This window comes from Trichosurus vulpecula, chromosome 9, assembly GCF_011100635.1.
Source record: "Trichosurus vulpecula isolate mTriVul1 chromosome 9, mTriVul1.pri, whole genome shotgun sequence".
Classification (NCBI taxonomy): domain Eukaryota; kingdom Metazoa; phylum Chordata; class Mammalia; order Diprotodontia; family Phalangeridae; genus Trichosurus; species Trichosurus vulpecula.
In genome coordinates, this window is record NC_050581.1 from 116,489,687 (window position 1) to 116,515,539 (window position 25,853).

The 25,853-nt window shown below is 46.6% G+C and overlaps 1 protein-coding gene across 1 annotated transcript in view; it reads right to left on the reverse strand.

The window, feature by feature from the left end:
• Positions 1 to 25,853, reverse strand: part of ZBTB47 (zinc finger and BTB domain containing 47) — a 41,767-nt gene that overhangs the window by 13,230 nt on the left and 2,684 nt on the right. The window contains 1 exon segment of the mRNA XM_036737541.1: positions 1,480 to 3,012. Within this exon segment, the coding sequence (XP_036593436.1) occupies positions 1,480 to 3,012 (1,533 nt within the window).

A 25,853-nucleotide genomic window follows, 5' to 3' on the forward strand; every position in this document is an offset into this window, starting at 1 on the left:
TGCCCAGGGTCACAAAGCTACGAAGTTTCTGAGGCTGGATTTAAACTCAGTCTTCGTGGGTCCAGGTCCAGCATTCTATCCACTGTACCACCAGGTTGCCAGTCAGTCATCTGGGTGACTGGGAGGGTCACGGGTACCCTCCACAAAAATGAAGAAGTTTGAAAGATGGGAGATTTTGAAAGGGGAACACGATAGGAAGCAGTGACGCGGTAGAAAACCAGGATTTGGAGCGAGGGGGCATAGGTTAAAATTCTGACTACAAGTGTAAAATTGAATGGCCAGTCACTGGATTTCTGGACAGGGGCCCCGCCCTGCTCTAAGCCTATGACCTGTGATCTTATAACAAGACACTGAGTCCCAACCCCCCCATCTTCTAGCACCAACGTCCTCTCCTCTAGAGCTTGCTCTGCGCTCACCCCGGTGGAGAGCTGACTCTGCATTCTCGGAAGCTAAGCCCAAGCCAGTCCTACCAAGCTGGAAAGGCTTCAAGGACAAGCCTGGCAGCAGAGACTGGGCCTGTCATCTGAGGCTCCAGCTAAGGGCATGGATGGGGCCCATCCCCAGAAGGATGGCCACCTGCTGGTGACTTCTGGTGCCGGCAGCTCCTGAGGACCAGGGGTCACAATCTGGGTCAGTGGGGAAGGACTCATGCCAGTGAAATCACAGACACTCTTATAAGAGCTAGGTGGCATTTATATATAGTGCTTTAAGGTTTGCGAAGACCTTTATAAATATCGTCTCATCCTATCCTCCCAACAATCCCAAGAGGTCGGTGTTATTATTTATCCTCATGTTACAGATGGGGAAACTGAGGCACACAGGGTGAAGTGACTTGCCCAGGGTCGCAAAGCTAGTAAGTGCTTGAGGCCGGATTTGAACTCAGGTCCTCCTGACTCCGGGTCCAGTGCTCTATCTCCCTGCTCTTTGAAGGAGAATACACATCATAGTCCATTTCTCAGTCACCCATGGTCCCAATTCTCCAATTTATTGTGTGCCTTGTTTTCCCAGCCAGATTCTGAGCTCCTTGAGGGCAGGACCTTGGTCTGTTCTTCCCCTCCTTATGTCTCTCCAGCCCCAGGATGGCTGAGCACCTGGCTAGGCCCACAGTGGGGGGGGGGGGGGGCCCAGATTAATTCAAGACAGGCAGCAGGATAGTATAAGAAAACAAGCAAGGTCCGTGTCTGAATCTTGCCTCAACACTTACTAGTCGTACAACCGGAAGCCAACCACCTCGCCTCTCTCGAAGCCTCAATGTTCCCATCTGTCTAATGAGACTGAAAGCGCCCACTGAACCCAACCTCACAGGATTGCTTGGGAGGCCTGAGGTTTGTCAAACACCCCCTGAATGCCAGCTTTTATTGCATGCTGATGGGTCTCCATTTCCCCAGTTCTAAAATGGGTTGGGGTAGGGAGAAGAAGGTAGACCAAAACCCCAGGGACAGGATGAGGGAGTGGGGGTGGTCTTAGGGGGCCTCCCACCTGGATGTTCCTCTCGCAGTCTGTCTGGTGATGCAGCAGGAGCTCACTCTCAAGCAGGAAGCGCTTGCCACACTTGTCACAGATCTGCATGCGGCTGTGGGTCACGTTCATGTGTTTTTCCAGGTACCAGCGGTTGTTGAAGACCCGAGGGCATTTCTGGCAGGGGTGATGCTGCTTCTCCTCCAGCTTAACCTTGGGGCCCAGACCATCTGGGGATGGGGCGGGCATCTGGGCATCCTTCCTTCGCTTCCGGCCTCTACGGGCCCCCTCCTCGGCTCCCTCTTCCTCCTCCTCCCCCGATGCCCCCTGCTTGGCGCTCTCCCTCGACCTGGTGGCCACGCTGCTCCTTGTGGCCTGGCTCCCCCGGGATCCCTGGCAAGCAGGCCTAGGCTTCTCCTTCCTCGCCCGGCCTGCCTCCTCCTCCTCCTCTTCTGTTGTCTCTGCCTCCTCTTCCTCACTGTGCTCCTCCTCCTCTTCCTCCTCCTCCCCACCATCACCCTCCTCCTCCTCCTCTTCTTCTTCCTCTTCTTCCTCCTCCTCCTCTTCCTCCTCCTCCTCCTCTTCCTCTCCCCCACTGCCACCAGCACCCCCTTCTTCCTCTTCCTCCTCCTCCTCTTCCTCTCTCCTGGCTCTCTCCTCGGGGCCCAGCACCACAGTGGCCTCCCCAGTGTCAGCAGCTGGCGGCTTCCCTTCGGGACCTTTGGATACATGGAGCGTCTGGTTGTTCAGGTTGACCTCGACGATGATCTGCTGCTGCTCCCCGCTATAGGCCCCCTGGCCTTCCAGGTCCTCCTCAGAGTCCTCCGCCCCTTCCAGCTTACACAGAGCCCTGGGTGCTGTCCCCTCAGTCCCCCCAGCCTCCTCTTTCTCCTCTTTGTAGAATGGCTTTGCTGACACTGGGCTCAGCCCTAGGCCGGTGCTGCCTCCCAGCCCCGCGCCATCCTCCACCCTCACTGAAAATGGATCTGTCCCTTCTCGGGCATAGATCTTGGGTTGTGTGGGAGCATCAGCCTCCTGCTTGATCTCACAATAGTATGAGGCAGGGCCAGGAGGGCAACCACCGCCACTGCTCCCAGGCCCCAGGGCCATGGCCACAGGGCCAGGCGGACCAAGGGAGCAGGCGTCCAATAAGTCCTGGCAGGAGGCAGCAATGTCCGCCATCTGCAGCACGGAGGCGGCGTTTAGCACGTCCTGAACGTTGGCCGCGTTGACCAGGAGTTTAGAGGTATAGATGAAGTTGAGGATCTGCTGGAGCCCTCGAGGGGCCAGGGCCTCCAGGGACAGCTCGACCCTTTGCAGCTGCTTGTTCTGAGTGAAGAGAGAGTGGAAGAATTGGCTGTAGGCTGCCAGGACCCCCTTGTGGGCTGGGAAGACGCTGTGTTGCTGTACCAGCACCAGGTCCACGTCACACAGGTCTGGCTGGAAGAGACGCTGCTGGTTCAACCTGTCCATCAAACAGGTGAAATGCAGGGCCACATCCTCCACCAGGGAATACTCGGCCGATGGGTAGTCAGTTGTCTTCTCAACTATCAACTGGTAGGAGAGAGAAAGAGAGAGAGAGAAAGGGAGAGAGAAAAGACTGGATCATGGAACATGTCAGCAGGGAGCTCAGAGAGGATAGAGTCTAACCCACCCCCTCATTCATGAGGCCGAGAATGGAAATATGGTAGCTCCCACAAGAAGCAAATAGGAACACTCTATAACTCTAAATCCCGGGCCCTTTTTACTAGACCATGTTGTCATGAAAGAAAATAGGAGAATCCTCTAAGGACCCTATAACTAACTCACCCTCAGTCCTCTTCCCACCCCTCCAAGTTTACACACATCCCCCAGTTTACAATTTCTCTATGACTCGACAGTGTCAAAGCTAGGATCACAGAGCTGGAAGGCCCCTTATGCGTTATATAGTTGCAGGATCATGGATTCAAAATTAGGAAGAAACTTGGAGGTCATCAAATCCAATATCCTCATTTTACAGATGAAGAAACTGAGGCCCAGGCAAGAGAAGTAACTTGTCTAAAGCAACACCTGGGACTCAAACCCACATTTTCTGACCCTGGTGCTCTTTCCAACGTTAGAGACCACTGAGTCCAGTCTGCCATTTACAGAGAAAGAAACTGAAGCCCAGAGTAAGGCCACACTTCCTTCCAGTGAGGTACTATGCCAGGCATTTAGTAATAAAGACCCCCTTTCCTCTAGTGTTTTAAGGTTTACACAGCACTTTCTTCAGTGAAATAGGAAGAGTAAATATTATCATTCCCACTTTATTGACTAGAAAACTAAGAGTCAGAGAGTCTAGCACTGAGGTTTCCCCGATTCCCAGTTCCAAAACTTCTTCCAATCTACCACAGTGGATCCTCCTCCTTAGCTCTCAGCGCCCTGAAATCTCCACCTCATCCCTTCCCATGATACTTATCACAGGGTTAGGGAGTGGGTGGGAGGAAACCAGCACCTTCCCCTCTGGGGACTCCCTCCATCTACTCTGATCCCTTTGGTATGCCCTCGTGGGCTTCAGAATTAGACTGTAAACACCCTGGGGACAGGGATTGTTTTTGCTTTTTCTTTGTAGCCCCAGTGCATAGCAGGGTGCCTGCACGTAGAAGTATTTAATCAGTGTTTGTTAATTAATAGCCTAAGTTATCCACTCCTACTGTGGAGCAACCTACAGGAATGCCACTGTTGGCCTTGGAATCAGAAGACCTAGGTTTGAAATACAGCTCTGATATCTCTTAGCTGAGTAACCTTGAGTAGGCCTCTTTACTTCTCTAGGCCTCAGTTTCTCTACCTATAAAATGGGAATAACCATACACTTATTATCTCTTTCACAGTATTGCTGTGAGGGAAGTCCTTTGTAGACCCTGAAGTGCTAGAAAAATGGAAGCAATAATTATTTAGGGAGAGTTTTATTCTCTTCACAGCTCACGCCCATCCATTATCTCCCTTAATTCTTCCCAATAAGACCTTGGAGGTCCACAGGGCAAGACGATTCTTTGCAACTACTGAAAGAAAACCCACTTTAATAAAAATAACACTAATTCTTGCCAGTTCTATCACCCTTTCAAAAGAACAAAGCTCTTTACCCACAGCATCTCCCTGAGATAACTCATGAATGAAACCTCTTCTCTTCTCCAGACTAGCTCAGGCCTGCTCACCTCACACCTGGACCATTTTGAGGGCCTCCTAATTTGGCCTTTCTACTTCCATTCCGGTCTTTGCTCTCTCTAAAGCACTCCCCCCCACCCCACCCCACCCCCCACTCACACAGCTGCCAAGCTGACAGTCCTAAGGCTGAGGTCTGACAACATCAGTCCCCTACTTGAGATAATCCCATGGCTCCCTACTGTCTCCAAGATAAAATTCAAAAGCCTCAACCTGGCCTTTAAAGCCCTCTCTAACAGGCCTCCCAACTACCTCTCCAGTCTTTCTATTCCTCTCCTTCATGGTCCCTCAGGACCAGTCTAATTCACTGGCTAATGTTTCCCGTAAAGGACATTCATCTCCCAACTTTGGGCATCTTTCCGAGGCAGGACCCCACATTTGGCACAGCCCTCCTCCTTGCCTCCACTTCCCCAAATCCCCAGCTTCCTTCCAAAGCTAACTCAGGGGTCAGCTCCTACTCTAGGTTAAGCCAAAGCACCATTACCCTGCAGTTAGGAGCACTCTCTCCCTTGGGAAATGACTTTTTAATCATCTGTATTTATTTATCTGTGTTCCAGTTATATCTCCTCACAGTGTGTTCTCCCTAAGGTTTGGGACTGCTCGGCTTCTGTCTTTGTATTCCCAGAGCGTAGCACAATACACAGCACATAGTAGGTTCAGCCTTCCTTCCTCTCTAAAGTGGAGATTGGGCAAGTTGCTTCTCCCAAAAAATCTGTTTCCCAATTTGCAAAATGCCAATAATAATCCCTCCCTCTCAGGGAAATATAAGAAAATGGAAGCTGCTTGTAAGAATGATGAAGGAAGCATTAAGTCACGATTAGCCATTAATAATTACTGTTATTCAGTCATTTCAGTCTGACTCTTCATGACCCCATTTGGGGTTTTCTTGGCAAAGATACTGGAGAGGCTGGCTTGCCATGTCCTTCTCTAGCTCATTTTGCAGATGAGGTAATTGAGGCAAAGAGGGTTAAGTGACTTGCCCAGGGTCACGCAGCTAGCAAGTCTCTTAGGCCAGATTTGAACTCAGGAAGATGAGTCTTCCTGACTCCAGTTGTTCAGTCACTTCTGTTGTGCCTGATTCCTTGTGACCCCATTTGGGGTTTTCTTAGCAAAGATATTGGAGGGGTTGGTTTGCCATGTCCTTCTCCAGCTCACTTTACAGATGAGGAAATTGAGGCAAACAGGGTTAGGTGACTTGCCCAGGGTCATGCAGCAAGTAAGTCTCTGAGGGCAGATTTGAACTCAGGAAGATGAGCCTTCCTGACTCCAGTTGTTCAGTCATTTCAGTCGTGTCTGACCCTTTGTGACCCCATTTGGGGTTTTCTTGGCAAAGATACTAGAGTGGTTTGCCATTTCCTTTCCAGTTCATTTTACAGATGAGGAACTGAGGCAAACAGGGTTAGGTGACTTGCCCAGGGTCACGCAGCTAGCAAGTGTTTGAGGCCAAATTCGAACTCACGAAGATGAATCTTCCGGACTCCAGGCCCCACTGCTCCACCTAGCTGCCCCAGCCAATACTAATGGCTAGCATTTACATACGCTTTAAGGTTCCCAAAGTGCTTTGCTGAGGTAAATCTCATTTGATCCCACAACAACAAAGGAAAGTAGGTGCTATTATTATCCCCCTTTTACAGATAGGGAAACTGAGGCAGAGAGATTAAGTGACTTTCGAAGGGTTGTGAGGCTCTTATTTGAACTCAGGTCCTTCCAAGTCCAGGGCACGCCTAGCGCCACACCTGAATTAGGATGAGTTAACAGTTAGCTTGGGTAAGTTTTAAAAAGCAAAAGGAGTGCTTTACTCAAACTAAGGTCTAGTGTTGGCAGGGACCTTAGAGATCATTATATTCAAACCCCTCATTTTATAGATGAGTAAACCGGGACCCAGGAAGAGACAAGTCCAAAGTCTCTTCTTCCTCATAGGAGAAGGTAACAGTGGCCACAGACCAGAAGAGGAAATAGAGCCAAAGGAGCCAAGCAGTTCAGCATCATGGAAAGGACAGAAACCCCTTATTAGTCTGTGTGCGACTGCAGGCAAGTCACTTCAGAATTCTGCGGGCTCTACTTTCCTCCTATGTAAAATGGAATGATAATACTTGACCTTCTTTCCTCCCAGGCAGCAGGGGAGATTTTAATCATCTCCTGCCAGGCTAGGCTGGAGGCTGCCCAGGATACCAGCCCTGAGACCTCCCATCCCCTCCTGGGGGGCAAGGCCCCCACAGAGCTGGGTTGAAGCAGAGACCAGGCAGAGAAGTCCATGGTTCTGTTAACATTTAATGAAAGGAAAAATCCTTCCCTCCTGCGTCAAATGGCCAAAAGCTGGATGCCCAGGCAAGGAGCCAGCCCTGTGGGGCCCAAAGCAGGATCAGTCTCCACCTCCCACAGGCAGGCCTGGGGGCCCAGGACAGGGAAGGATCAGAGCCCACATGTGCACATGTGGACACACACACACACAGGCTTGCACCCACACGAGCATTCCCGGGGGAAGATATGAATGCACACATGTGGGCCTTTGAGCAGGTTTCAAGTATGAATAGAAAATCATTCAACTAGGAGTCAGGAGATCTGGGTTCAAATTCCAGCTCTGTTAATTAAATTTATTATCTTTATGACCTAAGATTCTAATTTTCTCCTTTGCAAAATGAAGTCCAATTAAATGGTTCCTAAGGTCCTTACGGATCCAACAATTTGTGAAATTATGAGTCTAAAGTTGGGGGGTGGATATTGTTTGTTTTTGGTGCAGACCTGTGACTTCGTAGGTCTGAAGGACTCCCAGCATGGAAACTCCCTCCACCCAGGCAGATCAACAATTCCCTGGTAATTTAACATCTTACAGAGTTCCTTCCAGGGACACTGGAAAGTTAAGTGAGGGGTTCATAGTCACACAGCTGGTATGTGTTAGAGCCAAGATTTGAACACAGGTCTTTCCAACTACAAGGCTGGTGGTACACATAATATATGAAAACTCTCCCTGGGGCTATCACCTGAGGCTTTCCATTCCCTCCTGGAGTGGGGCTGAAGCAGAGATCAGGCCAGGAAGTCGAACCATCATCTTCCCCAGAGCCCTGCAAGGTGGTCAACTCCAGGCCCCATCGGCCAGGGAAGCGTTGCCTAGTTCAGGGTGGAAAGGCCAATGAATGGCTACACAATGACACCCGTTCCAGTAAAGCAGTCTGCCCGCTCTTGGTTACAACCAAGAGGCTGCCTGAGATAGTAAATGCCATCAGACCACAGGATCCCCAGTATCACCTGCCAGGAGGCAGAGGGTGGGATAACATGTGCTACTGAAACTGGAAGGGAGTAGACATCCAACATAGCCGCACATACCTGTCCATGGAGCCTTCAGCCTCCATTCACTCCCTTTTTCTCCTGTCACTCAATGTCACAGTTCACCTTGAAATCATACCTCGAAGTCCACCTCCTCCAGGAAATCTTCCCAGATTAAGCCGACCCAGTAACATTATCTGGACAAAACCTCATCCTCTCCATCTAAAGGCACACAAAGTTGTTGCTCAACTCTGTAATATATTTGTCTCTGCTGTTTCCTGTTGGCTCCATAAGGCCTCTCTCTCCTACAGTCTCTGGGATTCTAGCCCTGGCTCCTCTACTTATTAGCTATTTAAGCCTGGGCAAATTCCTTCCTGGATCTTGGGCTTCAGTCTCCCCATGGGGAGTGGAGGAGGGGGAGGAAAGGGATGAATTTGACCAGAATTGGAACCAACTAAATGATCATGAAAGTTCCTTCCAGTTCTCAGATCCCAGGACCTCCAGCCCCCTCATAAGAAGTTCAGCCATTCCCCTCAGGTTACACAAGTCATAGGCAGCAAAGCTGGCATCTGAACCCAGGGACTCTGGCTCCAGATCTAGCATGCTTTTCGCAGTGCCATACTTCCTCGGTTGCTATGATCCCAGGAGAAAGAGACAGGTTCTTACCCTCTCCCATGAGCACATCAGTCCAGATGTGCCACATCATAGTGGAAAGAATCCTGAACTGGGTTATCAAGAGACCTGAGGGCTGCTCTCAGCCCTGCTATTATCTGTCTGTGTCATCTTTAATGAAGACTTCAAATCTCAGAGCCTCAGTTTCCTTATCTATGAACCAGGGGATTTAAATGCTTTTCTTCTTTTAATTCTTACATAAATGCTTTCCTGGGACTCAGACAACCCAGGTTCTACACTGTCAAAGGTCATTATTAATGTCCCTATCATCTCTCAAATACTAAACAAGCACCTACTATGCGCACCTGTATTCATGCACAGCCTTGAGGTAGTGGGGAGGGTGAGGGATCCCTTGGTTTAGAAAGTTTTGATAACACAGTTCCTGCCTTCACAGAACTCAAAGTCTAGTAGGGGGTAAGACCCTGGAATATCCAAGTGCTTCAGAGGAAGAAATCCTTTACCAGTAGATTGGATCAAGGAAGACTCAGTAAGGATAGAGAGGGGAAAACAATGGCCTTCGCTGCTGACCACCCCATTCTTCTTAATACCATCTTCAGATAAGTCATAGCCTCCTGGGTCTCCTCTTACCTCTTTGACCGCTACTTCTCTGACTCATCCCATTCCTCTCATCCCCTGAAGATTACAGCCCATCTCTAAAACTGGCTCCTGGGTCCTCTTCTCTAGTGATCTCATCTGCTTCCTCATCTTCAATGATCACATCTTAAAACAAATCTATCCAGTCCCTCCTCAGATATTCACTATCTGTGTGACCTTGGACAACTCACTTCCTAGGCCTTGGTGACCTCATCTGTAAAATTAGATTATGGCACTAGAAGGCCTCCAAGGTCTTTTTTGCAGCATCACCAGATTCTCCAACCAGCATCTTCAACTGCTTGCTGGATATCTCCACGAAGAATCCCCTTCTGAGCCTGTTGTCAAACTCAGCCACCATCCATTGAAATCCGCATCTTCTGCCTCCTCTCCCAACTTGACTACTTCCTTAGAGGGCACCATCATCACCCAAGTCACCATCTATCTACTCAAGACTCCCGGGTCACCATCTATCTACTCAAGACTCCCGGGTTACCATCTATCTACTCAAGACTCCCAAGTCACCATCTATCTACTCAAGACTCCCGGGTCACCATCTATCTACTCAAGACTCCCGGGTCACCATCTATCTACTCAAGACTCCCGGGTCACCATCTATCTACTCAAGACTCCCGGGTCACCATCTATCTACTCAAGACTCCCAAGTCACCATCTATCTACTCAAGACTCTTGGGTCTTCTTTGTCTCCTTCCTCTTCATATTTAATTCCATTATCAGATTCTATCAATTTGACCACCACAAGGTCTCCATCCTCCACCCCTCCCACAGCCATCTCCATACTTCAGCCTCTTACTTGGGCATCCTAAAAGTCCTACTACAGTTTTGAGCTCACTACAATAAGAATTTGGGGGTACTCTGGATAACTTCCTAGTTTCCAGTTTCTTTCCTCCCCAGGTTAGCTTCTAAAATAATTTCCCTAAGGTACAAATTCGACCATGGAATTTCCTTTTTAGAGACCCTCACTGCCTATAGGTTCAAATACAATCTCCATAGCCTGGCATTCAAGGCCTTGCACAATCTGGTGTCAATCTCGTTTCATACGAGATTTCACAAACACTATGTTCTAAACAAATTGGATCACCTTCTATTCCCAGTCTCACCCTGCTCCTCCTGTTTCCACGTCCATGCTGTCATTCACGTCTGTAATAGATTCCCAGTCTTCATCTCTGCCTGATAAAATATGTTGGAATTTCAAGGCCTAGTTCTATTGTGACCTCCACGAAATGAAGGCTCCCCTGACCTTACCCCGTCTAGCCAAAAGTAAGCCCTCCCTCCTCAAGTTTCTCAGCACTGGGCTTAGGACTCTGCTTTTCTCCTTTTCACTCCCCCCTCCCTTCTCCCTTATGTCAGAGGTTATTTGTGTACCTGGGTCCCATTCCCCCTGCTTCCTTATTAGATTACAAGTGACTAGAGAATGGGGTGAGTCAGCTCTATCTTTGTATCTCTAGCACCAAGCACAGCCCTCTGCACAAAGTAGGTGCTTAATAAATGTTTATTGTTTTGATGAATCTGTAAAACAATGAGGTTAGATTATAGAAGAGAAGGGAAAATATTGCCTATGTGTTCTCTGTTTCACCATAGACAGAGATGATTTTTTTTGTGGGACTATACCACAGACCCTCTGGACAGAAGGAGGAAATAGATGAGTTCAGGAAACAGATAAGGAAGAGGACTTCAATTATCTTGATATGTCCTAGAGTGTTCTCAATGCCAAAAGCACAGGCACAATTAAATTCTTAACTTGTCTTGATAATTTCATCCTGCAAAAGGTGGAAGAAGCCATAAGGGTAATGGCTATTCTGGATCTGACTAATGAACAAAGAGGAACAAATTGTAGAAATGATGGGAACCTTAGGAAAAAGTGACTACTCCATCTTAGAATTCACAACTGAGAAGGAAAGGACAGTCAGATACCATTTTATATATACAGGCAGCTAGATGGTTCAGTGGATAGAATACTGGATCTGGAATCAGGATAACCTGAGTTCAGATTGTTGTGAAGGTCAAGTGAGATAATATCTGTAAAGCACTTAGTAAGGTGACTGGCACACAGTAGGTACTATACAAATGCTGGACATTATTATTATTATTATACTAAAGAAAATATTTCAAGGAATTTCATAAAAGGATAAATATGGAGGTTCTCATAGATTAAAATTCTACAGAGGAAGCTAGACCAGGAGGGATCAGAAACTCTCGAGAATGAAATTCTGAGGCTACAAAAGAAATAATTCCTAAGAGGAAGAAAAGGGAGAAAACTGTCTAAAGAGAATGAAATGGATACACAGGGAACTTATCAACCAAGTTAACTTAGATTGTTAAAAGACAAGGACAGAAGACAGAAGCAAGGGCAGATAATAGAAGATGCATACCCAAGGGTACTGCATGATCCAATGAGAACAATTTGAGGAGAGCTAAAAACTCAAAATGAGCTGAGGCTGCCCAGGAAAACTAAGGACAACCAAAGGGAGTTTTAAATACCAAATATTTGGTGTAATTATTAACATCAAACTAGGCATAAAACAAGGAGACGTATGCTTGCCAAAGGTATCTGCCACCATCACGGAGGATGTCCGGAGCAATGTCTCAATGGAAAAGGAATCTCTTATTGGTCCTCCAGATGACATTGTCAGGATTGTATCAGGCTCCAGGACAATACAGAGCCTTCTACTTGAGGTCCATAATCCCCCAAAACATCAGCTTATCTATGCATGTAGGAAAAAACAAATGGGTGAAGAATGTCTATTCAGATCAATCAACAAGTATCTCTAATGTGCTGTGTGTGCTAGGGGCTGGTGATACAAGCACAAAGAATGAAATAATCCCTGCCTACTAGCAGAAGCCTACATTCTAATAGGAGATGGCAAGGACATGTGTGCAGCATGAACAGAAATTAATAAATACACACTAGTTAAATAGCAAGGTGCTTTGGAAGGGAAGGCACCAGCATGTAGAGTAATTGGGGAAGGGTTCTTGAGTTGAAGATGATGCTTGAGCTGAATCTTATAGAGAAGCAATCTGCGAGGCTAGGTTAAGGAGAACCTTCCAGGTAAGTCAGATGACCACTGCAAAGGCTTAAGGATGGGAGACAGAGGACCACGAGTAAGGAACAAAGACAGGGCATGTCTGGCTGGATCACAGAGTATGGGAGAGAGAGCGACATCCACCAAGGTTAGAAAGACAGGTTGGGGCCAGGCTGGGAAGGTCTTCAAAAGCTAACCAGAGGAGTTCACGCTTGATCCTAGAGGCAACAGGAAGCCACTGGAGCTGCCTGAATAGAGGAGTCCCACAGTTATATTGGTACTTAAGCAAAATTTACTCTAGCATTACCGTGTAGGATGGAGTGGAGTGATGAGACTTGAGGGAGGGAGATCAATTAGGAGGCTGCTGCAATTATCCAAGCCATGAGGGCCTGAACTAAGGTGGGAGCTGTGGGAGTGCAGAGAAGGGATCAAATGTGAGTGACGTTATGGCAGAAATGGCAAGATCTGGCAACTGTTTTGGATACGTGGGGGAGGAGTAGAAGAGAACACCAAGGTTACAAACAAAGAACATGAAGGATGATGGTGCCTTTTATAGAAATTGAGAAAACAGGTAAAGGTCTCAGGGAAAAGATCCTGAGCTTAGTTTTGAAAATGTTGGCATCAGAATGGCTCTGGGACATCCAGCTTGAAGTGCTCAATAGGCAATTGGTGATGCAGGACTAAAGATCAGGGAAGAAAATGGGGATCATGAATAGGCATTGGATTTAGAGTGGGGAAGACCAGGGTTCATAGCCTGACCCAGGTACCTTCTAGCCGTGTGACCCTGCGTTAACCTCACTGTGACATTAAGTGGAGGGACTCGATTCGACGCCTCTAAGGTCCCCTCCTCTAAATCTACAATCTTAACATCCAGACCGTGAAATGAAGTTGAGTTCATCCCTAGAGCCTGGATAATCACTGCAAATGAACAACGAACTGGGCTCAAAACTAAAAAGAACAATGGGTTGGATTGCCTTCGGAAAATGCAGCGGTTTTAAAAATTGATATCTTTTGACATGACATCATTTCATTTCGCAGTCTGTCCCTTCTCTCTCCTCTGCATAGGGTCATCTCTTACAACAAAGAATAAAAAAGGCACAAAAAGCAGTCCAATAAAATTGATACCTCAAAACCAATTCAACCATATATGCACTGTTCCACACCTATGGTTCCCCACCTCTGCAAAAAAGGGAGGGAGGTTCATTCTCATTTATCTCCTTGGGGCCAAGCTTGGTCATTACAATTACACAACAGTCAGTTTCAATTTGTGTTCTATTTTTTTGTTGCTGTTGAAATTTTTTTTCTATTGCAGACTTATCAATAAGATACATTTTGATATACAAAGAAAAAGCAAGATTACGTAAGAAAGTGAGTGTCTTCTGATGACTTTGTACTGCTGTGAGGCAAAGAACAGCAGCCTCCAAACAATTAAAGTTGTAGGTTATCCAAAAGCAACTCAGGAGTACATGGTGGGTGTGAAGAGGCTGCAACATATTAAAAAAGAGAAGCAGCAGAAAGGGCGCCATCTAAGAAACGGCGACAATCGGGTCACACGGTCAGAGCGAAGGCTGTGGATGACCCCTCGGCAACCACAAATGTCAAAGAGAAAGCAAGCACGCTGGGTGGATTCCTGGGCTTGGGATTCTTGGAGGACAATGACAAGAGTCACCCAGGATCGGAAGATATGGACAGTTGTTATCTGAAATCGATGGAAGGAACTACTGTGGTTCCGTCTTTTTCCAATCGTGTCTGACTCTTCCTGACCCCATTTGGGGTTTTCTTGGCAGAGATACTGGAGCGGTTTGCCATTTCCTTCTCCAGCTCATTTTACAGATGAGGAAACTGAGGTAAATGACTTGCTCAGGTCACATGGCTAGTAAGTGTTTGAAGATGGATTTGAACTCTGGGACTTCTGACTCTAGGGCTAGAGCTCTAACTGCCCTAATGGAAGGAATACCCACAATAAAATCACAGATGCACAAAAATGTCTTAGTATCGGGGGGAAAGAAGCGAATCGAAGAAAGTATAGGATCACTTTTGGGAAGTAGAGAGGACCACAACTGACTACCAAGAGAAGGCAGAAGTTATCAACTCTTTATTTTGTCTGTTTTCTCAGCCAAGAAGACCCAGAAGGACAGAACAAAAATGGCTACTGGGGAATCAACATTCAAGATAAGCAGGGGGATGATAAAAGAATCCTTAGCTGTGTTTGATGTGTTCAAGTCACTAAGACATGACTAATGACATCCGATGGCTCTGAATTGGTTGATGTGATCCTGAGCCAATGCCAGTCTCTTCTTTGAAATTGTGCAGAGATAAAATGTCCCAGAAATGCCAAAGCCAGGCCAATGATAAAAATAAAAGAACTCTAAAGCTTATAAAAGTGAATGTTGAAAACTAAAAATTAATAAACTAATTAATTTTTTTAAAGGAGATTCAAAACAATTAAGTTGCCCTTTTTATTTTCAGTAAAGAACTGAAAATACAGTAGATGCCCATTGATTGGGAAATAGCTAAGCAAATTGTGACACATGCATGCCATGGAATACTATTGTCCTATAAGAAGCAACAAATAAGATGGAGACAGAGAAGCATGGGAAGACTTGTATCACTGATACAGGGTGAAGTGAGCAGAACCAGGAAAACAATATAGACAAAGACTATCATGATATAAAAGGAAAGAATAATGACAACAAAACAATCAAAACTGAAGATTACAATGACCAAGCCTGGTCCAAAAGAAGAGATAGGAGAATGTATTTCCCTCACATCTTTGCTGAGCTGAGAGACTAGGGTGTGGAATGCCACATATAACATCAGACTTTTTGAATGTCTTTTGCTGAATCATTTTCTTTTCCTCTTTTTTTTTTTATTCTTTGTTATAGGTGATGGCTCTTTGGGAAGGAAGGAGAGGAGGAGGGATATATTGGGAAATGTAGGCGATATAAAAACAAAACATAACACTGGAGTGTTATTGTAAAATAGAGAAATACTGTGGAGAAGGAAAGAGTTGCCACATGATTGAAGAACAGAAATTATTGTCCCGATCTTCCAAAAAAGGGAATAGTACAGAGTCTACAAACCATAGGCCAGAAAACTTCAATTCCTAGTAAAATTCTAGGATGTGTCATCAAATGGATAGTTAATGACTTCTAAACACAGCATGGTTCATGAAGAGTGAAGGACTAGAAGTCACCAGACCTAGACCCAAATCCCACCCAACTCTATGACCCTAGGCAGAGGTGGGGAACCTGTGGCCTCGAGGTCACATGTGGCCCTCTAGGTATGCACTTGAGGACCTAGAGGGCTACATGTGGCCTCCAGGCTGCAGACTCCTTGCCCCTGCCCTAGGCAAACCACCCAACCTCAATGACTCTCATTTTCCTCATCTTTAAAATGGGGCTAACCATAGCACCTACTTCACAGGGCTTTTATGAAAATCAAATGAGTCATTTCCTTTCTTAAGAGTTACTAGAATGAAAGGTAGGGAGAAAGATTCAAATATACCTTGTCAAATAAGGTGCTGAAATCTCAGTACAACTTCTCACATTATCCTCGTGGACAAATGGGATGATAGTTTTGTATTCAGAACTGGTTGAAAGATGGGACCTAAAAAGTCACCATCATTCAGTGATTCACTGTGGAAAACTTGGGGTGACGTCTCTAGTGGAATAAATGAATGAATGATGCATTTATGATGTGCTTACTATGTGCAATGGCCCAGGGTCTGTTCTTGGCCTTGTACTATTTAACATTTTTGTCAATTACTTGGATAAAGGGATAGATAACATGCTTATCAAATGTGCTAAATAACTGAGTCAGGAACCAAAGAGATCTAGGTGGTCTAAAACATTCTAAGGAAATGGATCGCATAGGGTTACATACGAAGTCTCATGCTTCACAAGTACAAGATGATATGGCCTGGCCAGGCAATAGTGCACGTGAAAAATGTCTGGGCATTTTATTGGATGAATAAGAGGGAAGAGTGTGATATTACCTCCAGAATCAAACGGCAAATCCTTCACTCAGCATTTAAAGCCCTTCAAATTCTTGTCTCTTCCCACCTTTCCAAACTTCATTTACTTCATTCTCCTCCATGTACTCTAATGATCCAGCTGTGTTGTCCTATATGCCACTTCTCACACATGATACTCCATCTCCCACCTCCACACCTTTGCACTGGCTGTCACCCCTGCCTGATGTGCTCTCCTGCCTCACCTCTGCCTTTTAACTTCCTTGGTTTCCTTCAAGACTCAGCTCAGATATCCTTCACCAGGTCTTTCTGAGTCTCTAAAATCTAAAAACAAAGTTCCCTAACAATTTCTCGAAGGTGGAATTCAGAGAGAATTCTCATCCTCTGTCTGCCCTTCTCTCTCTCTCTCTCTCTGTCACACACACACACACACACACACACACACACACACACACACAGTTGTGTGGAGATCTTCAAGTGTTTGCTGTGCTGCTGAGGAGATTCTACTCAGGTAGAGATTGGTCTAAATGGCTCTGGGGTCTGTTCCACCTCTTCAGCTTTTATGATTTAATAAGTAGAGGACCCCTCAGGTGCTTTCCAGCTCTGGCCTTTTATGTTCTAGGTCTCTGATCATTTTGTAAAGTAATAATAAATCAGTCACTTTTGAAGGCACAGAGAAACTTGGGCTGTGAAGGCCTTGGGGTCCAGGCTGGGGAAGGGGCAAAGCCTAGGGCAGCTGACAGCCTGGGTAGAAGACCCTCAATCACTGAAGGTGGCTGGTTTCCCCCAGACACCACCTTCTGAATCACCCAGCTCTAAGCCTGCCCCTGTCTCAGAATGTCATTGGCTTTGCTCCTCTTAGGATAGATTTTCTTGTGTCTGGGTGGCAGAGGATGGTAGATCTTCTCAGAAGGATGCAAAGAGAAGGTCAAGATGAACCCACTCCCATAAGTTCTCATACCTTCTTCCCCTCCAAGGTCCTAGGCTCCTCCAGCTTCCAAGAGGTGGATGGGAGCATAAAGAGAGGCAGGGGGAAAAGAACTTTAATTTTCTAAAGGGTTTTCCTATCTATGATCTTGTGGGGTCCTTACCACAATTACCCCTTTTCATCTCTCCATCTGTTAAGTTGCTCCTTCCCTCCTACTTTCCTGTTGGGTAAGAGAGATTTCTATATTCAACTGATTGTGTATATTATTACCTCCTCCATCCTAGTTTGGATAAAATCCTAGTCTTCCTATGTAGTACCCTTATGATTTTGGGCAAGTCATTTCCCTCCGTGGGACCCTGTTTCACCATCTGAAAATGATGATTTTCACTAGGTCCCTTCCAGCTCTAAACCTCATTATTCTTCTGTACACTTTAGTCTCAACAAAGGTCCCTTTTAAGATGGAACCTGAGTAAGCAGGTGCCCCAGACTGTATAAAGCCTGGCCAGGGCCTCTGACCCTGATGACCTCAACAGAATAGAGTACAAGGAAGACATTAAATTTACCACCTCATCCATCCACATGAAAGCCTTTCAAATACCCCAGTTCCTCAGATATTCTATGACCTGCTTATTCATCTTCCCTCTGACCTGTTTACCCTCTGACCCATTTTCAGTTGTGTCCATGATAGCCCTTCCTATATTTGAAGTCAAGGGAAATACGGGAATATGGCAGGTCTCCTCTAACCAGGGGCACAGAGCTAATTACATAAAAATGAACCTCCCTTTGGATAAGAGATGCCCCAGATATTTAATGAGCAATCTTTTTATTTCCATGATCAGGAATGGATGGAAATGTCTAAATTGATCACACACTTTCCCACCCTCTGAGACTGAAGAAACAAAGTAGAACCTTCTCAAAGCAGTTCAGGGTTGCCATCACCATTACCACCACCACAATCCACATTTCTATGGTACTTTAAGGTGCTTCGAGGGAGAGAATGCAAGTATTACTCTTCCAAATTTACAGATGTGGGAATGAAGACTCAAGGAGAAGGGACTTGCCCAGGGCCTCACATCTAGGAAGTAGAAAAGCCCAGTCAAGCTTCCCCTAGTCCCCTGACTCCAAGTCCAGAGCTCAATCAGCTACATCATGATGCATGCCTTTGGGATGCTACCATGTCAGACACTCAAGGTCACATGTTTATGGGCTCTAATCATTACACCTAGCTGCCTGGACAGATGGGGATCCCTCTAGACCCTCTAAGCATGATCCCTGGGCTCTCTAATCACTGTCCCCAACCAGAGGCCCAAGTATGGTGTGCTACGAAGAACATCAGAGTTAGAGACACAGTACCTGGGTTTGAAGCCTGGCTCTATAACTTACTATGCGTGACCTTGGGCAAATTACTCATACTTCCAATTGTGGGAAATTTGAAAGTGTGTGGCCACTTTGTGGGATTCATCATTTGCATTCGTTGGGACCTAGCTTCAGTTTCCTCAACTATAACATGAGGTTTACCTAGACAAGCTCTGATGTCCCTTCCATTGCTAAATCTTAAGAACCAGGTCTATTTTAGGGCAGAGATGCAAGAGCAATCTGGAGCCAGAATCAGGATTACGTACTCCCAGAACTCTGGGAAAAAGCTCAGCCTCCAATCCAGCCCATTTCCTGGCTCTGAAGAGAGAGAGAGAGAAAGGGAGAGACACAGAGAGAGAGAGAGAGAGAGAGAGAGAGAGAGAGAGAGGGAAAGAGAGAGAGAAGGAAAGAGAGAGAGAGGGAAAAAGAGACAGAGAGGGAGAGAGAGAGAGAGGGAGAGAGAGAGAGACAGAGAGAGGGAGAGAGAGAGAGACACAGAGAGAGGGCGGGGGGGAGAGAGAGAGAGAGAGAGAGAGAGAGAGAGAGAGAGAGAGAGAGAGAGAGAGAGAGAGAGAGAGAGAGGGAGAGAGAGAGACAACGCACTTAAGAGACAATCCCAGCTGAGGATTTTCTTCATATCAGCAGTCTAGGGGCAGAGGAAGAAGACCTAAGGCAGAGATGCCCAGGACCTGCAGATTCCAGAAGGTGTCACATCCAAGGGATAACAGGGGTTCCCTCCTCCACCTGGCACCCCATGAAAGGGCAGGACCTCTCTTCCCAACAGCCTCATCTCTCATTCTATTCCACATCCTTCCCCAGGGACACATCATAAAATAAAAAATGCCCAGTGGAAAGTGCTCTCTCCCCTCCCTCTTCATTTCCATCTGCTGAAATCCTTCCCAGTGCCTTGCACGTAGTAAACACTTAATAAAGAAATGTTTGTTGAGTTAATTTGAATTCCTTCAAGGCTCAGCTCAGATGACCTTCCCCTCTGTGAAGCCTCCCTCGATCCTTCTCTCTCTCTCTCTCTCTCTCTCTCTCTCACACACACACACACACACACACACACACACACACACACACACACACAGCTGAAAGTGATTTCTCCTCCTCACATTTTGTGAACTCATTTGGACTGGCTCTCTCCTTTGTACCCACCATATTCTCCCTTGCATCCCAGTACTCATCCACATCTGTGTCATTCCTGGACACTGGACACATCTACCGTAAGCTTCCCTAGGGCAGAGACAGTGCTGTCTTCCCTCTGTGCGTTCCCCTGTATGCAGCAGGCATCTATTAAATGTTTGTTGAATTGAACGGACACTGAGCTCCTTGCGGGGCAGGGGGAGGAAGACACTACATTTTTTTTCATCCCTGCTGCTCTCTTGGCAATTAGCACAGTCCCTACAAACAGTAAGGACTTAATCATTTCAATTCCACAACAAACATCTTTGTGCCTGCTATGCACAGAATCCTGTCTGAGGGACTCACAGGAGAGAAAGCCTCTTAGATAGTCTGCATAAGATGCAACCCCTGCCCTCAGGGGACTCACTGGCTAGCATGGGGATAAAACATAAGCACAGATAACTAGAACACCCAGTATTAACTGATACATGCATTAGACATATGCAGACTAGATGCTAGGGGGAGCAGTGGAGAAAGTGCTGGACTTGGAGTCAGAAAGGCCTGTTCAAATTCTGCCTCACAGACCCTAGCACAGTGACACTGGGAAAATCACTGAAACTCTCTCAGACTCAGTTTTTTCACTGGATAATAATAGCACCTACTTCCTAGGGCTGTAAGGATCAGATAAGATAATACATGTATAAGAACTTTGCAAACCTTAAAAGTGCTATCTAAATGCTAGATAGGATCATTATCTGGGCACCATGGTGGCTCAGTGGATACAATGCTGAGCTTGGAGGCAGGAAGACCTGAGCTCAAATCCAGCCTCAGACATTTACTAGCTGTGTGACCCTGGGCAAGTCACTTAACCTCTGTTTGCCTTAATCCACTCGAGAAGGAAATGGCAAACCACTCCAGTATCTTTGCCAAGAAAACCCCATGAAGAGTACTGTTGTGTGAGCACGGGGTCACAAAGTCAGACATGACTGAACAACATTATTATCAGGTGAGGTTTGCTATACACCCTACCACCACTACCACCTAATAGCTGTTGGGGCCGCTAGGGATCTTCCTCTCGCGCGCGCCTGTGTGTGTGTGTGTGTGTGTGTGTGTCTGTCTGTCTGTCTGTCTGTCTGTCCCTGTCTTTCTGTCTCTCTTTGCCTCTCTCTCCTTCCACTTCCCTTACCCATCCCTCACCCCCAGAAAGCCAAAAAAGACCAAACAAGTGAGGGTTCAAGCCCCTCTCCCTGTTCAAAGGACAGAAGTTTTACTATTACCTCTGGTCAAGCTGCTGCTGGGTCTTCTCTGGCCTCTGTGGTTCCTTCTAATAGTCTCCCCATCCCTAGTCTGCAAAGAGCAGGGCTAGGTTTCTAGTTTCCCTGGGACTGCCAATGGCTCTGCTGTGTCCCAGACACCCAAGCGCCCCTTTTCACACTCCCCCCATGCAGCAGCCAATTCCTCTCAACTCTTCCTCCATCATCTCCTCTCTCCTCCCTCATTGCCTCTTACCTGCCCTACTGCAGGAGATTCCTAACTGGTGCCTATCCTGTGCCCCCCATTACATCTGCCCCTTTAGCCCAGCAATGGCATCAGAACAAACACCACTGTAAAAGTAATTGTTCATTATTAGAGTAGCTGGCATTTCTATTGGCCGTGAAAGTTAGCAAAATGCTTCTACGTGTTACCTCATTTGAACATCAGGGACAACCCTGGGAAGCAGGTGCTGTTAATATCTCTGTTTTACAGATAAGGAAACCAAGGTAGAGAGAGGTTAGGTACCTTGCCCGGGGTCACAATGCTAGCTAGTGTCTCTGAGGTAGAATTTGAATTCAGCTCCTTCTGGCTCCAAGTCAAAGCTCTATCCATGAGACCAAAATGTCACTCTTCACACACACACACACACACACACACACACACACACATGCAAACACATCATGATTCTTCTCTGCTCATAAACATCCATTTCTTCATCTGATTCTCAATAACAACCCTATGAAGGTGATAATCCAAGTAGTATTTTCTCATTCTACAGAGGAGAAAACTGAGGACCCGAGTCATATAGCTAGAAAATGTCTGAGCCAAGATTCAAACTCAGATTCTCTGCACCAAGCCTAAGTGTTCTTTCCCCAATACAGGAGCCTTCCTACTCCACCCAAGCAGTCTTTCAAATGCACTGCCTTCACAGCCACGTTCCCATGTAAAATCTCAATGAATAAACAATCTAAGCCTTTGGCTGATAATCACCAGCCTCCACTTCCAAAACGCTTTAAACCTTTCTGAATACTTTTCTAACAAGCATCATTTTACTGATGAAGAAAGTAAGGCTGCAGGAGGTAAGTTGTTTTGGCCAGGGTCACACAGGTAAGAAGTACTGCAACTAGCAAATCAAATCAACAAATCCAATCAGGGAAACATTTGCTAAGTGCTTACTATGGTCAAAGCACCATGATTGGTGCTGGGGGCACATAAAGAAGTAGCTAAGGCACAGATGAGCTCTGAATCCCACAAATCACAAGGGACATATCAGATGTCCCTTTGGGACAAACGACAGGATGGCTGGAATGTTGCCTCGTGTAAGGAAAGACAAAGCTGAGACACGCATGTCAGAGACATGCAGGAAGATCTGTAAAAACAGATGAAGAACGAAATAAGGAGGACCGAGTCAGCGCCGTACCCAGTGGCTAACAAGAATGGAAATGAAAAGGTCACTCACAGAAAGATGAACTCTAAAAAGCCACGGATGGAGCAGGAGATCAAATAATGAAACCCACCTCCCTCCTCTTTGCTGGGAGGCAGGGGGCTCCTCAGGCAGAGCGGCGTCTACATGATCAGATGCAAGTCATTCTATCAAGCTTGGAGTTTGGCTTGTTTTGCTTTGTGACAAGGGAGGGTCCAAGAAAGGCGAGGCACAGAAATGACTGTGATGTAATTACAAAAGGCACCAAAAATATTAAAATGAAATTAAAAGGTATACTTTTTTTTAACTACAAGGGACAGAGTTAGCCACTAGAAGCCATCAGACAACAGACAGGGGGATGGATAAGGGATCCAGCCTCAGACATTACTAGCTGTGTGACCCTGAGCAAGTTACTTTGGTTTGCCTCAGTTTCCTAATGTGTAAAATGAGCTGGAGAAGGAAATGGCAAGCCTTTCCAGTATCTTTGCCAAGAAAAACCCAAATGGGGTCACGAAGAGTTGGACAGGACGGAAACAACTGAACAACAAAGAAATAACGGTCCCTTGGTAGCCGGGAAGCTGGGCCAGGATCTGAAGAGCATGGGGAAAGCTTATCTCATACCTAGCCCTCAAAGTCACCATTGAACGAACCTAGGCCAAGGAGTAGGGAGACCTGAAATTGAAGCTCAACTCTGTTACTAAAAGACTGGGTGACCTTGGGCAAGTAACTTCCCATTGGGGGAGGTTTCATTTCTTCATCTGTAAAATGAAGCAGTTGGGACAGACGATCTCTGAGGCCCTTCCAACTCTAACATTCCATGGCTCTGTGATTTCACAATATGAGGGAAAAGACTCATGTCTTCCAGGACCTTGGGAGCCTAAACCAGTCCCTGTCTGCACCCCAGGCCTCCTAATTCCTCTCTCTGCCCCCTCCCCCTCCCCACAGAGGAGGTAGTGCCAGCTGGCTATGCCAATAACCCAGTTCTGAGCCCTGCCCACCTCCCTCAACCAGATGTGCTGGCTCCCACCAGGCCCTCTAGCTGTGGGCCCTGCCTTTCCTAATCCAGCTGTGCTGGCTGCACCGAGTTCCAATTGCCCTGGAGGGGCCTGGAAGGACGACAGTCCCCTACACCAGTGACTCTCCTTCAATCAATTAACAAGCATTTGTTAAGCCCCCTACTATGTGCTAGGCACTGGGGCTCCAAAGACAAAGAATGGGATAAAACCTATTCTGTTGTGTTATCTCTGGGAGAAACAGTATATACAGGATAAATACAAAGAAAATAAATACAAGGAAATGCAAAAAAAAACTTAAATACAAGTTCATTTGGAAGGGAGGGGAATCAGGAAAACTCCATGGAGAAGGTGAGTCTAGGGCCGACTCTGCCTTCCACCCCACCAGCTAAAGGCAGCAGAAATCTTGGACCCTAAAGGAGAGCCCTTCCCCACCCCACCCCACCCTTGGCCCCTCTGCCCAGGATCACCCTGTATGCCCCACACCCCAGTCGGCTCTCCAGACCCAGGATCTCAACAGTAACAGAAGCACTAAAGGGCAGGCTTAGAAAGACTATGCCCTCTATCTCTGTCAGAGACACCCCTGAGACTCCAAGCTCCCCACAAATGTGTCCTCCAAACCCTATGTGGCCAAGCAAGGCCCAGTCCCAAGGAGGAATGAGTTCCCCACTTCACCCATGCAGCTCCCCCACTGGAAAATACCAGGTGGAGCACACAATCACAAGCCATAAGAGCCATTCAGGAGCACCTAAGCCATTTTACAGAAGGGAAAACAGAGTCCCAGAGTGTAAAAGAGTAGAAGAGCCGAGTTTCAAATCCAAGTCCTCTGACTTCAACTCCAGAGTCCCGTCTGCTACATCTTGCTGGTTGAAAGGATCCAGAGCTGAAAGTGCCCTTTGATACAATCTAGCAATGAGCCTGGAAAGGCTTAGAGAGGGCAGAATCCTATCTTCAAGCATCAGAAGGTGGTCCTGGGGAAAAGGAAATCAGCCTGTTCTATTTGGCTTCAGAGGTCCAAAGGAAAAGCATTGAAAGCACGTTAAAGAAAGGAGATTCTGATCTGCTATAAGAGAGAACCTGCTAAAAACCAGAGTGTTGCAAATTCAAAATGGGCTGCCCAGGCAACCATCTTCAGGCAAAAGCCAGGCAGCCTCTGGTCAGAGATACAGACAAAGTGGGAGCAGGGCCCCCAGCCCGAGATCCCGCCCAACTCTGACATGCTTAACTTCTGGGAGACAGAGTCTAATCTCCTCATTTTACATTAGATGGAGAAGTGGCAAAAACGGGTTAAAGGTTCATAGCCAAGGTCACACAGATAGCAAATGTCAGCAGCAGGATTTGAACCTGTCTTCTGACTCCAAACCCCATCTCCCCTCCGTACTCCTCAGGGGCTTGTTACCTGCATCCCATTCTACCTTCCTGTTCTATTCCAAGCCCATCCTTTGAAAACCTGATCCAAAAGCTGCCTCCTCCAGGAAGCTTTGCACAATTTCCCCGATAGTATGAACCTTAACCCTCCCAGTCTCTCTAAACACACTTGTGTTCTATTTCCAATGACAGGTCTTTTGTGGGCATCTTCTCCCCTTACTAAACTTCCCCTTTCATCGGCTGACCCCTGTGCCTGGGATTACCTGCCTTCCTCATCTCTGCCTCCTGGTTTCTGAGGCTTCAAGTTCCAGCTAAAATTCCACCATTTACAGCAAGCCCTTCTCAATCCTTCTTCATCCTAGTGCCTTCCCCCCAGCATTTCCTATTTATCCTGGACACAGTTTGTTTGTACCTGGTTGTTTATGTGTTGTCTCTTCCATTAGATTGCAAGCTCATCAAGGAGGAACTTTTGCCTCTTTTTATATCCCAAGCATTTAGTACATATAGTAGGTGCTAGCATATAGTAGGTGCTTAATAAATATTTCACAACTGACTGATCAAATCGCAAGCTCCCAAAAAGCAAGGACTGTCTTCTCTAAACTGTGTAACTTCCCTCCAAAAGCCTGACACAATGGACTACTAGTAGACTGGAAAAGGGCAGGTAGGTGGTGCAGTGGTTAGGGCGCCAGGCCCAGAGTCAGGAAGACTCATTTTTCTGAGTTCATGAGTTCAAGTCCGACCTCAGGTACTTACTAGACATGGGAAACTGGGCAAGTCACTTCACCCTGTTTGCCTCAGTTTCCTCACCTGGAAAATGAGCTAGAGAAGGAAATAGCAAACCACTCCAATATCTTTGCCAAGAAAACCCTAAATGGAGTCATGAAGAGTCAGACACTACTGAACAGCCTGGAAACTCCTTAAGGGAAGACTCTTTCATATCGATCTTTAGATCCCCAGTACCAGTTAATAAAGGAAGACCTTCCTACTTTGAACACTTCATTTTAGAAGATTATTGAAGAAGAGTTATGACCATTGGGAATGGGCAGGTGTTGTGCATAACAAAGGCCCTTGGCCTTTAGGGGTGGGAAGGAGTGATGTCAAAGGTTCAGGAAAGACCTCTCCCAAAGAGAACCCTAATCACCAGCCAGGAGGTCTTTAATGCCACCCTGACAGTTTGAGGACAAAGAAATGACTCATAGGCGTG